The sequence below is a fragment of the Erpetoichthys calabaricus genome, chromosome 4 (genome assembly GCF_900747795.2).
Source record: "Erpetoichthys calabaricus chromosome 4, fErpCal1.3, whole genome shotgun sequence".
Lineage (NCBI taxonomy): Eukaryota > Metazoa > Chordata > Cladistia > Polypteriformes > Polypteridae > Erpetoichthys > Erpetoichthys calabaricus.
In genome coordinates, this window is record NC_041397.2 from 268,127,701 (window position 1) to 268,141,016 (window position 13,316).

A 13,316-nucleotide genomic window follows, 5' to 3' on the forward strand; every position below is an offset into this window, starting at 1 on the left:
CCGGCTCTATTGTTGGCATGGAGCTGGACAGTTTGACATCTGTGGCAGAGCGACGAGCGCTCAGCAGGCTCCTATCAATTATGGAAAATCCACTGCATCCACTAAACAGTGTCATCTCCAGACAGAAGAGCAGCTACAGCGACAGACTACTGTCACTGTCCTGCTCCACTGAAAGACTGAGAAGATCGTTCCTCCCCCAAACTATGCGACTCTTCAATTCCACCCGAGGGGGTAAACATTAACATTATACAAAGATATTGTCTGTTTTTTACCTGCATTATTATCAATCTTTAATTTAATATTGTTTTTTGTATCAGTAAGGTGCTGCTGGAGTATGTGAATTTCCCCTTGGGATTAATAAAGTATCTATCTATTGAGAACGCAGAAAAAACATTATTAACTGTAATGTTTATAAGTATCCATCTATCCATCCATTTTCCAACCTGCTGTGTCCTGGCTGCACGGTTGCAGGGGTCTGCTGGAGCCAATCTCAACCAGCACAGGGCAGAGAGCCAGCCCGCCACAGATGATCATAAGTATTTAACTCACAAAATACCAATGACTGAATTTTGTATTAATCATGCTGCAGAGAACTATATGATTTTATAATTCTATATTTTATCTGCATTTAGGTAGGAAATGAATAATGTTTATACACAGAATATGAGACTGATTTAATTTTTCTATGTGAAAGTGCTAACCTTTTGATATTAACAGAACACCCTGTGATGTTATAATTCAATGTGATCTTTCTTTATTATTGTTTAATATTATAAGAAAACAAGTCACTTATGAATTAATAAATAAGAATTATTAATCTAGTCAAACAAATATAATCTAATGAAGATATAAAAAATTAAAAGAATGTAATCTCTTTATAATTAATGCAATGAACTTTGAGAAAACTGCTTAAAATGGGTTGTACTGAGACAGGCACATTCTTTAGATAATGTAGGAGCCTGGTACTGCTGTTGTTTTTCTGTACTCCTATGTCATAAATTTAAGATGTCCCCTAATCTATGGATGACCTCAAAATGAACTGTTATGTTTTTTTTCTGTTCTCTCTTTAGCTAAATGAACAAGCTAGGTGATAAAAGGGGAAACACTTTTTTCTTTTGCAGTCTGCCCGCATTCTCCAACAGGGCAGTCTCACAGTTTTTTTACTCACCAAGAATAAAGAACAAAAGAATAAAGAAATTGTTTTTTATTAAAAATTGGTTTTAGACTCCCGTTGTTGATTTCGACTTCAGCGCTCACACTATCTATTCTTATAGACTCCATATTTTGCAAAATTATTTTTCCTTTAAAATACATAGAGCTTTGTTTTTCAAGACTAGGACTTGAATTTAGCACATTGATACTGTACTGTACTTCTACCCAAAATCAGATTTTTGTCATTACATTTCCTGGCTTGGACTGACTAGTATGAAATTCTAAATTGTGATCTGTCAGCAGAGAAACCTTGGGACACAGGTGGTAGTGTAGTAGTTGATATACTTATCTTTCAAGTTGGCAATTTGGGTTCAGGTCCTGTATGTTAGATTCACCTTCTTCTTTAATCAAAGATTTCCTTCACTGTTTTGTAATGGATTCACTCCACTCTGAATGAGGCCATATTGCCTGCAATTGTTTTATTCAATTTAGGGTCACAGCTGATAATCTTTTATTAAAATGTCATTAAAACATGCTCATCTGTTTTTCTCTTATATATGGAGCTGAACTCTGATAACCACTTTACATGGTTGTAATGCCACAGCTAAATCAAATCTCATAACAAATTGGAATTATTGATTGCATTTAGCCTAAAAGTTATCCCACTATTCATTTCTAGCAGACTTTTGAAACAAAACCTGGGCAAGCCAATAAACTCAAGCATATCTACTGTACATAAACAAACCTGCCTTACTGTCTATTTTTTTGTTTTTATGTGTCGTAGACCATGTGGACAGGACCTCACATCAGGCGCCACTGAATTGTGTACTTTGAATTGAGTATATCACCCCATTCTCTCCTGCATACAGGTTATAGTTTAAGTTTAGTCAGGACTTATCCTTATCTTACAATGTTAAACAGAGGTTGGGCTGCCCACTGACACTTACAAGGGCAGCATTATGTATATGCCCTAGTGACATACACTACAGAAAGGTGTACTGTGAATGATTCCAGAGTAGCAGGTCATTTGGCAGGAGGCTAGCGGTCAATGTGTTTATATATTTACATATTTTCACAAAAACTAAATGAGTAAAAAAACAAATAGTCTAAATTATAATCGTAAAGTATTCGACTCAGTTGATCGATCTGCCCTGTGGGACATTCTGAGACTTCAAGTTGCTGGATATCATGGCCGGCCGGCACACTAGTACTGTAAGTGCTGTGCAGAGTGGAGGCAGAACCATTGCATTTTTCCCAATTGATTCTGGGGTTCATCAGATGTGTGTTCTTGCTCCTACTCTGTTCAATGATTGCATGGACTGGGTGTTGGGCAGGGTCATGGGATCCAGTGGCTGTGAGGCATCTGTTGATGAAGAAAGCTTCACTGATCTTGACTTTGCCAATGATGCTATGATCATCACAGATTCAATGGAGGCTCTGATCAGGGCTCTCGAGAGACTGAGCAAGGAGTCTGAGTGTCTGGGTTTGCAAGTGTCCTGGATAAAAACCAAGATCCAGGCCTTTGACAACCTCTTGAGCACAATAATCAGCAGTATGTCTGTCTGAGAGAGTGTCAGCCTTGTTGAGAGGTTTACTAACCTCAGTAGCGACATTCGCATCTCTGGTGACTCTTCCTATGAAATCAGTAGATGGCATGGGGATGGGTCATAAGGTTGCTAGAAAGGAGTGTGGTGATCCTGATAGCTCTGCAAAAGGACAAAGGTCCAAGTCTTTAGAGTCCTTGTACTTCCCGTTTTGCTATATGGTTGTGAGACATGGATGCTATCCACTGAACTGAGACGAAGACTGGACTCCTTCGGTACTGTGTCTCTTCTTGGGTACCGCTGGTTTGACTTTGTGTCAAACAAGTGGTTGCTCAAAGAGTCCCAAATAAGGCATATTACCTGCACTGTGAGGTAGTGTCAGTTATCGCGCTACGGCCATGTGGCACGGTTCCCTGAGAGTGATCCGGCACGCAATATCCTCATTGTTGAGGACCCGAGAGACTTTACCAGGCCAAGGTGGATGCCCGCCCCCACATAACACCTGGCTGCAGCAGATAGATGGGCATTTCCAGGGGGTGGGACTGGACCATACGTCTCCCTGGGGGGTTTGCCAACCAGGATCCCAAGTTCTTTCATTGTGTGGTGGGTGCAACAATGTGCTGTACCAGTGTAAAACATCCCGATAAACACTGTATGGTCAGAAGTTGGTGGAGACATGACCATCACACCTATATATTAGTTTGTTGGACATGCCATTGCAAAACCATGGTCATTAATATGGACTTGACCCCAACTTTTGAGCTAGAATAGCCTCCACTGTTCAAAGGGAAACAGCATTTGCGAGGTCAGGTACTGATGTTGGACGAGAAGACCTGTCTTGCAATCAGCACTCATTCTAAATGTGTTCATCATGGTTCAGGTCAGGGCTCTGTGCAGGCCACTCAAGTTCCTCCACACCAAACTCATCAATCATGTACACAGGAGCAATCATGCTGGAACAGAAAAGGGCCTTCACCAAACTGTTGCCACAAACCTGGAAGTGCACAGTTGTCTAAAATATTTTTGTTTGCTGTAGCATTCACAGGAACCAACAGGACTCTGAAAAACAAACCCAGACCATTTTCCTACCTTACCCCAAACTTTACAATAGTCACTTACAGTACAGAACGTGGTGTTCTACTGGAATTTGCCAAACCAAGATTCATTGAGCAGACTGACAGATAGTGAGGTGTAATTTATCACTTTATATAGTATGTTTCCAGGTCCTCAGAGTCCAATAGCAGAGTGCTTTACAACACACCAAACAATGCTTGACATTGCAGTTGGACTTATGTGCTGCTCAGCCATGGAAACCCATTTTCGTTATCTCCTGATGCACAGCTCTTTGCTGATGTCGCTTCCCGAGCCAGTTTGCCTCTCTGTTCTGAGTGAAAAAACTAAGGATAGGTGATTTTTGGTTGCACACGGTGAGTCTGCACAGTTAATCACTTTGTGGCTGAGTTGCTGTTGCCTCTAGACGCTTCTGCTTCACAATAATAGCACTTACTGTACAAATGACCAGGGCAGATTTAGTAGAAGAGAAATTTGATGTCCTGACTTGTGGCAAAGGTGGCCACCTACACCAGTGCCACATTTAAAGTCACTGAGCTCTTTTGTACTACCCATTATAGTCTCAGTGTTTGTCAATGGAGATTATATGACTATGTGCTTGATTTTATGCACCTGTTAACAAATGGTGCGTCTGAAACACCTGAATTCAATAATTTAGGTGGGTTTACACATCCTTTTGGTCATATTTTGCAAGTTATTTCACAAACTGAATCATCATCATCATCATTGTTTTTGGCTGCTGATTATTTCTGATAATGTCTTCTATACTACTTTTTCCCCCAGGAAAAATCTTGCCTGAAGAAGGGGCCTGAGTTGCCTCGAAAGCTTGCATATTGTAATCTTTTTAGTTAGCCAATAAAAGGTGTCATTTTGCTTGGCTTTTCTCTACATTCATAATGGCTAACACGGTACAACACCCTAGTACCCCAGGAAATATGAAACTGATATAATAAATTATGGAAATGTCTGTGCAGTAGAACACATTAAGAATATATTTTTCACAACGTTAAAAAAAAGAAATCAATACAGCATTTGAACATACAGTTAGGTCCATAAATATTTGGACAGAGACAACTTTTTTCTAATTTTGGTTCTGTACATTACCACAATGAATTTTAAATGAAACAACTCAGATGCTGTTGAAGTGCAGACTTTCAGCTTTAATTCAGTGGGGTGAACAAAACGATTGCATAAAAATGTGAGGCAACTAAAGCATTTTTTAATGATAAAATAGAAAATATGTAAATGGGATTATATAGAACTGTACTGAAAAATAGCAAAATTAATTTGAATGATTCACATACATCCAGCACTGCATGTGTTAGAGGCTTCCAATATTGGATTGACCCTATGCTGTTTAGGTATGGTGTCAATGACAATCCTTGACTCAAAGGATTATCACTTATCACTTCTCTACCAATTAAAATAATAAATACAACAAGTTTGAGGGCAACAAAGTTTGGCAAAATATAATTTGGAATTACTTTTTACCATTCCACCTTTCCACTTTCTGACCCGGGAAACACTGGTCAGTTCAGCTAGTTTACATTATAGTATGTTTTTTTTATTTAATGTCTTGCAAATTGCAAGAAAATGTTACAACAAAGAGTCTTGAATTATATAAATTTCTGTGTATAAATGATCAGCAAGGGGTAAAGTACCAAAGGATACTCAAAACACTTTACAGTACTTGGAAAAACACCATGCTATACTGGAAAATGAGATATTACAGCAAAGAAGCACCAAATCCATTAAACAAAATAAAATGTATTTTGAAAATCAATGATGGAAATCCAAAGTCGGTCTAGAAAAGGTCTGAAAACTATAATTGGGCAGAATTTTGAAAATATGTGAGCTTTCCAAAAGCCACAAGCTTGTTGCTAAAAAACAAACTTTTTCACCAGATCTAAAACCAATGATCTCAGTGTCCAAAACAAACAGGTCAGGGTGATGCTTTGTAAAAATGTCAGAAATTAATTGAGATGAAAGTTAGCACAGGTGAGGTGGAGAGTTGTCTGTGCCACATCAAAAACAGGGCAGTGGGGACAGGTGACATACTGTATTAAGGTAGCTGCTGAGGTCATGTTTCAAGAACTGTTTCTCTAGTTTTTGTTTGGTTTTTAATAGTTAATGGTACCCCACTTCTAATAGTTTCTAAACCAAGCTGTCTGAGTGACATTTTTCCCAGTGGCATACAACTCTATACCAATAAAATGCTTTGAACGTTTGGTAAAAAACATCTTAATAAAGCAGACTAAGTCACCAGTTTGCTTACTGTGAAAATATAAGCAAAGAGGACACCCTGCTTTGTTATCTTGCATTGTATCCACTCTTTTCTTGGTACGCCTGGTTTCTGCGTCAAAGCACTATTTCTGTGTTTTTCTTCAGCACTTAATACTGTTGTGCCTCAAAAGCTGATTTGAAAACTGAACAGTATGAATGTAAACCTATATATTCTGGGTTCAGGATTTTCCTTTTAAATAGTTCACAAATAGCACAAATAGTTCACACACACAGACTCCACCTGGTTGTGTTCTGTCTTTACTATTTATGCTCCGTACTAATGTCCTGAGACAAAACCTATGGTCATCAGGTTTTCTGAAGAAATCAAAGTAATCGGATGCATATCTATGAAAGATCAAAGCCATTACTTCAATCAAGTGGACAGTTTATTGAGCTAGTACAATAGTACTTTCTCTGAAGGTCAAAAACTCTAAAGAAATAATATACGAGTTTAGGAGGTGGAAGTAGGTATGTTCATCCCTTTCTTTTCTGGAAGATGAAGTTGAAACAGTGATTTACACTGAAAACAACATAATGTGCACTTGAATATAAATACAACAAATAGTATTCTAAAGTATTCTAAATGCAATTAGTGCCTTTTTTTCTGTGTAAACCCAGACAATTTAAATCTAACAAGGATCTCCTGCTGTTCTTTCATCACAGTGTGATCAAGTCTGTTATCACTTTCAGCTCAACTGCCTTGTTTAATAATCTGACAAATAATTAAAAAAATGTCTATAGGTTACCAAACATGAATCCAAAATTACTGGAGCCGAGGTGGGCGAGGTGATAAAAGAGTTTGTTAGAGTCTGATGATAAGGAAACTGGAAATCACCTCAGCTAATGGCAGACACCCATTATAAACTGCTGTTACTTTTAGCAAATCAGAGATGACAGTCACTTCAAAGACTTAGACAATCCTCTCAAAAATTCCTTTCTCCCAGACATTATACAGTTTGTTAGCAAAAAATATCAGAGGTGATAAACTTTAGGGATTAAGAGTGTTTTCTTATGTACTGTATGATGCGGTTACATGCACAGACCTTTTGGTTGGCAGTGGCTCAAAAGGGTGAGAAGGGGCACTTTACAGAACAGGGCTTGTTACATTTTAATATTGGACACAAATTAGTTCCCACTTTTATATCTACGATTTTAATTTGTGTGTAACTTTAAGGCTATTATAATATTCAAATGGGCAAAAAATCTTTGTCCATGATTGCTGATTATGTGAGACTATCAAAAAATTACACAAGACGAAAAAGCAAATAAAAGACTTCCCATCTAGTTACATGAACCTTAACAGCAAGAGTTCACATCATAGCACATGAAATCAAAGGTTCCTGTCCTCTAAAAAAAAGACTGTTTTAGGTCTGACACACTGTATAACCATTATTTTTTGTGCATTAGACTTTCAGCATGAAATTATTACAGTATGATATAGAACCCTGAAGTACAATGTAGAATTATTTTAAACATGCTCTATGTACTGTATTAAGATAGTTCAGTAACAAAAATAAAAGAAAAATACTTTTTTTCTTTTTAGGTACGGTTATTTTTTGGTTTTTATAGTAAAAACTATTATTTAGGTTCTGGCTCCGGTCTCCTGCATAATTGTACTAGATGACATGGGTTAATAATAATAATAATAATTCATTACATTTATATAGCACTTTTCAAGGTACTCAAACCACTTTACAAGGTGAGTTGGGAGCCACTTCAACCACCACTAACTAATGTGCAGAATCCACCTGGATGATGTGAAAGAAAAGAACCAAATATTAAAATAATGACATGTTAATTCATTCAAACAGAACCCTTAATATAAAAAGCAAATAAAACTGTCCAGAAATACATCCTTCAAAAATGGCCATGTTCCTAATTCATTGTGTATGGTAACAGCTTTGTAAATTTTAATTCAACGTCACTTGGTAGTTTTTTGAACATCAACACATTATTTGCTCATTGATATGACTTTGTTACATCTTTATGTTACTACAGTTACTGTTAATTCATAAGACTGCTACAATTTTAATGATGTATTCCTGCTTCTCAATAAGAGATATTTTTGTTAAAATAGTTTTAACAAAATGAAAACAATAAAACATCAGCACACCTACTTCTGTCTTTTCACTTGAGCCTATGCCAGTAACAACACAAGACGGTGCCCCGTTTCAGACTGGTTGCCCCTGGTCATGGGAGTCCATGTCACTCTCACCCAAACACACATTTCTAGAGTGACCAGAAAGAAACACACTCTATGCTTTTGAACTGTGGGAACACATTGGAGTCAAAATGAAAACAATAAAATACAAAAGAAATAAGCAATAAAGGGTAGGTATTTGCTGTAAATGATAAAATCAAAACATCTGGTTCAGCTGTGAATAGGGTTCCCGTACCCAACCCCAAGGCGAGACTCCATAATACATGGCTTTCCAAAAAGACAACACATGGGCGTTGACTTACCCCTTGGGTTTCGTTTAAAGCGCGACGTTTACGAAAATACGGAAAAAAACGCGTAATGGCTCTTTTGTAATTAGGGGTCGTAATTTTTCGGGACGACTGATAATAGCTGTGTTTAACATTTGCACGTTAGCCATATTACTTAAACAGCTTTCAAGTGAAACAGTGATCACGTGATGTGTCCAATCTTACGTGTATGAAGCATGAGCGTCTTCCTTCTTGGACGTCAAATGACATCATTGTCTCGCAGATTGTTCTGTTTATAATCAAGATCTGATCTCTGCTATGAAGGACAAAACAATCGCTAGTATCAGAAGTTACTCCCTGTATAGTGTGCGCGCTAACGGTGGTCAATGAATAATCCTGTCAATAAGAGATCATCTCACTGATATGATGATGTGGAATCAACAGATCGGTGCTGACTTGTCTCCGGTGAGCTATTTACCAAAGAGGACGATGTGAAACGCGCTAATGACTCAATGACTCAGGGACACAAAACGCATTTGGTCTGGCGTCTGTAAATAAATAAATAAATCCTGACTGGTGTTTTGCAGCTGAAGATGCCATACAGCCATCATGATGCATCTGTAGTCTGTGCCAACTATCTTGCGATTTTCACTTTAAAACAGAGTTACACGGACAGCTCTTAATAAAGCCAGGTAAAACATTATCCAGCGTAATATGAATGAAATAGTTACACACCTTATGAGTCGTTTTCTCCTGGTTCTGTTCATAGGGAGGTACAGTATGTGCTTTCCATAATTACCACCCAAATTTTCTATCTTTCACCGTTAACTTAGCGCGAAACCGTCACTGACTTCAAAAAGCGCCTTTCACAGTCTCGCGAGAACTCGAGTGCATATATTTTATACAGGAGCGGTCGAAGGTCATTTGTAGATTTTTTTTTTGTTCAATGAGGCAGAAAGATGATACTTTCACCGCTTGCTAGCTTCTCCAGCTTTATTGTCGTGGATTTAAGGCAATGGTACTACTTGCACTCGTGGAAAACTCTGTTGCAATGCAGTTTAGCGAGAAGACACAATTCTGTGCGCTGTGAAAACGGCTATTTAATAAATCTCTAATAAAAGGGGGTGGCTGGAAACACGTAAGAAGCAAAATAAGAAGGTGGTGTCATAATCAAAGTTAATATGCGCCACTTGATCAAGAGGCAGCAACCTTCTTCATCATGACGTCATACAAAAATGTTCAACCAGCACACACACATTCACATATGGTATTATAATTGGTTGTTATCACTGTATATTTTGTACACTTAATTTGTGGATTTTCTCAGTTTTATTTCCATTTACTTCTGTGTTTTAAATTTTGGAAAAGGGTATTAAGGTGACTATCATTGCACCAGGGTTCAGGTTTTCATTTATTATTCTACTTAGGCTTCATTTGTGCTGTTGTAGCCATAGTGAATTACGGAGCAGATACTTACATGCTTAGGAATCTGAAGCAAATCGGTTGGAACCACAATAAATTAACTTTGTTAGTTTTTAAATCTATGCATTTTTAAACCTGCTTAATTCATTATAGAAGTGTGGCGGACAGAACTTATCCCAGCAGCCTCAGATGTAAGGCAAGAATAAACTTTAATTGGGGAGCTGGTTTATTTAAGAGAAGCATAGAAGTTTTGCTGTTCCAGTGCTTAGCAAACTGTCATTTGCCTTTGTGGTCATTAACACCACAGTACTCTGAATTTGAGCTGTCCAGTACCCCATCTATATATCTCACCCAAACATGTTGAAGTCATCAATCAGTCAAAATTGAATGTCTTTCGGATGTAGGAGAAAACCGCAAGCGTATGGAGAAGGTACTTTCACACATACATTTGGGGAGAATATGCAAACTCCACACAGAATGTGAGTAGACACAGGAATCAGACTCACTGTCCTGGAGCTATGAAGCAGCTGCATTAACCACTACTCCCACTTTGCCACTCTTTTTTCTTTAAGCCTCTGATTAATCAAAACTGATAAAGACTTTATTATTTCTGTTTTCTCAGCCCTCCTGTGTTATGCTTCTTCATTAAAATACTGTTCAATTTTATTATACATGAACTTTTCAGACGCTTCCAAAATTTCATCCCAGCTATATACGCAAATAAACTGAGATTGAAACGGAAAGGGGGTGCTACGCATGCGCAGTGATACTGACTGTGCGATTTCTTTTTTTTAATTGCGGGTCTGGCCAAACAGAGAAACAACAGACACATAAATGTTACATTGTTTTTTCTTTCACTACTGTAGGTGACAAAATCAGCAAAAATAAATCGCGCTCCTGAATATGGTTGCAGTTCGAAGAGATATACTACTTCTGTGGGGATTTGTAATTTGTTACCATTTGTCAGGTACGTGCAGCGTTTTTCCAATGAAGCCAAGTGAAAGGTTAGTTTTTTGTATTTTAGTTTTCTTTAATACATCATATCATATCACCGCTTGACTTTTTTTGTGTGTGTGTGTAAACAGATCGGTTATGCAGTTCAATGAGTTGTTTTAATTGCCAGGAGTATTTCTTGTGTTGCTCGATTTCTAACTAGAGGAAAATAAGCCCAGAGGGTTTTACTCCTTCTTAAAACCGAGATACAGATCGTTTTTATCAAATTAAGGCATCAGAAAAAGAAAACTACCTAAAATGACTTTGACATTTGAGAAATTGAAACATTACATGCTGCCTGTCCATCCTTTTCATAATCCCGATTTTTCCAAATCAGTTTTATCGGATGTCGAAGTTTATACCGTGGAGAACCCACGATGGACGAGCGGTAGTACATAGTAATTTACAGTCGCCAAATAGCTTAATGCGGATGTCTTTGGAATTTGGAGGAATTCAGAGTTCATGAATGTACAGTAAATAGACACATTAGCATAAGGAGAAAGTTCAATTCCACAGAGGGATTTGAACCTAGCTGGAACTCTGCTAACCAGCGTGTCACGCAAACTTTTTTCAGTGTTTTATTAACCACTGTAAATATAAACGGAGTACAGCCAACAAAACAAAAGCAATAATAATAACATTGGAAATGTTAAGTGTAAAAGACGTTTTAATATAAACCCTAGAAAAAAACGACAGTGGTTTTGAAAGTGAAAGTGATTCAGTTTTCCCTAAAATGGACTTATTGTTGCCCGCATTAATCTGGCAAAATCCTGATTAACATGTTTATTGTAATAAAGTAATCAATTTGCTTTGCAGGTTTAACTGACAGCTTTCTTCACATTTAGCACAGTTTGATTCTGAATTCGTAAGAAAGTATAGGTGTTTCTGCATGCAAACAGTCTGCCTTTAAGATTTGGATTGTATCAGGGATAAGCACTGGTTCTCTTTGATCCTGAATTTGATTAAACGTTTTGGAAAAACTTGTAGTAAGCAGACCAGGATTCGCGACCCAGGACTCCCTGCGTGGAGTTTGCATGTTCTCTCTGTGTTAGCGTGAGTTTCCTCAGGGTGCACCTCTCACTGTTCAAAAACATGCAGGTTAGGTGAATTGTTGATACTACATTGGCTCAAATTTGTTGTTGGGGTGGGTGTGTGGGTGTGTTCGCCCACCGATGGACTGGCGCCCTGTTCTGGGTGTGTTCCAGCTTTGCACCCAATGCTAGTTGGGATAGGCATAGCAACCAAACGACCCTGCTCAGGATTAAGTGGGTTAGAAAACGGCGGACTGATTGACTAGAGTAACGGCCCTATTCAATGTTTCGATTTGATATACTGCAGTAGTCAACGAAACGAATAAACTCCAGTGCAATTATAAGGACGGGTGTTCTGTTTAAAACATGGCTGTTGTAGAAAGCATGCTTGGGTTCCGATTAGTCCATTTAATCTCAGCCGGCAGGAAAACGGGAAGGCACGAAAACTTGTGTCTCTCTATGCACGCAAGCTGTCTAAACAAATTCCCATGACCAGTGTCTCTCGTTAACAAACACTCGTTTCTGCTGTAGTGTCCACTGGAGGACGTGCGTAAACGTTCAGTCTTGTCGTGACATTGAACGCCACGCTGCACACGAACACGTACACAGGACGATAGATCCTATGTAGTCCCCAGGTCATATGCGTTTCAAAAAACTATGCAAGGGTTTTAACGACCGTTACAATGCATTACATTTGAATTGCTTAGGATTTAACTCGCGTACGAATTTTGAACAAGTAATGAGTTAATGTCGTTCATCTACTGCCACAAACTGTGAAAAAATGCGTTTTTAAAATTGTTTTACGTAGCCTACAGGAAAAGTAAAAACGGCAAGCAAACAAGATGCTAACAACGAGACGCTACTGTGTTCAGTTCAAAATGTTGTCACTGCATGAAGTAAAAATGAAAAATGAGCCTAATTAGTATTAAAAATAATATTAATGATCCAGGGTATCAATGTTTTGTTATTCTTCCTTACTTCTTATAACCAACAGTATGACTTGTGCCATGACACCACAACAACAACAAAAAAACATTTTAATACTACTACTACTACTACTACTAATAATAATATTGATAATAATAATAATAACAATAACGGCGGCATGGTGGCGCAGTGGGTAGCGCTGCTGCCTCGCAGTTGGGAGACCTGGGGACCTGGGTTCGCTTCCCGGGTCCTCCCTGCGTGGAGTTTACATGTTCTCCCCGTGTCTGCGTGGGTTTCCTCCGGGCGCTCCGGTTTCCTCCCACAGTCCAAAGACATGCAGGTTAGGTAGATTGGTGATTCTAAATTGGCCCTAGTGTGTGCTTGGTGTGTGGGTGTGTTTGTGTGTGTCCTGCGGTGGGTTGGCACCCTGCCCGGGATTGGTTCCTGCCTTGTGCCCTGTGTTGGC

At 38.4% G+C, this 13,316-nt stretch overlaps 1 protein-coding gene across 1 annotated transcript in view; it reads left to right on the forward strand.

Annotated features, from left to right (window-relative positions):
• The first annotated feature begins 10,658 nt into the window (after positions 1-10,658).
• pla1a (phospholipase A1 member A) overlaps positions 10,659-13,316 on the forward strand; it is a 48,862-nt gene continuing 46,204 nt past the window's right edge. Inside the window, exon 1 of the mRNA XM_028800761.2 lies at positions 10,659-10,866. Within this exon, the coding sequence (XP_028656594.1) occupies positions 10,803-10,866 (64 nt within the window). The 5' untranslated portion in view covers positions 10,659-10,802. The remainder of the gene's footprint in view (positions 10,867-13,316) is intronic.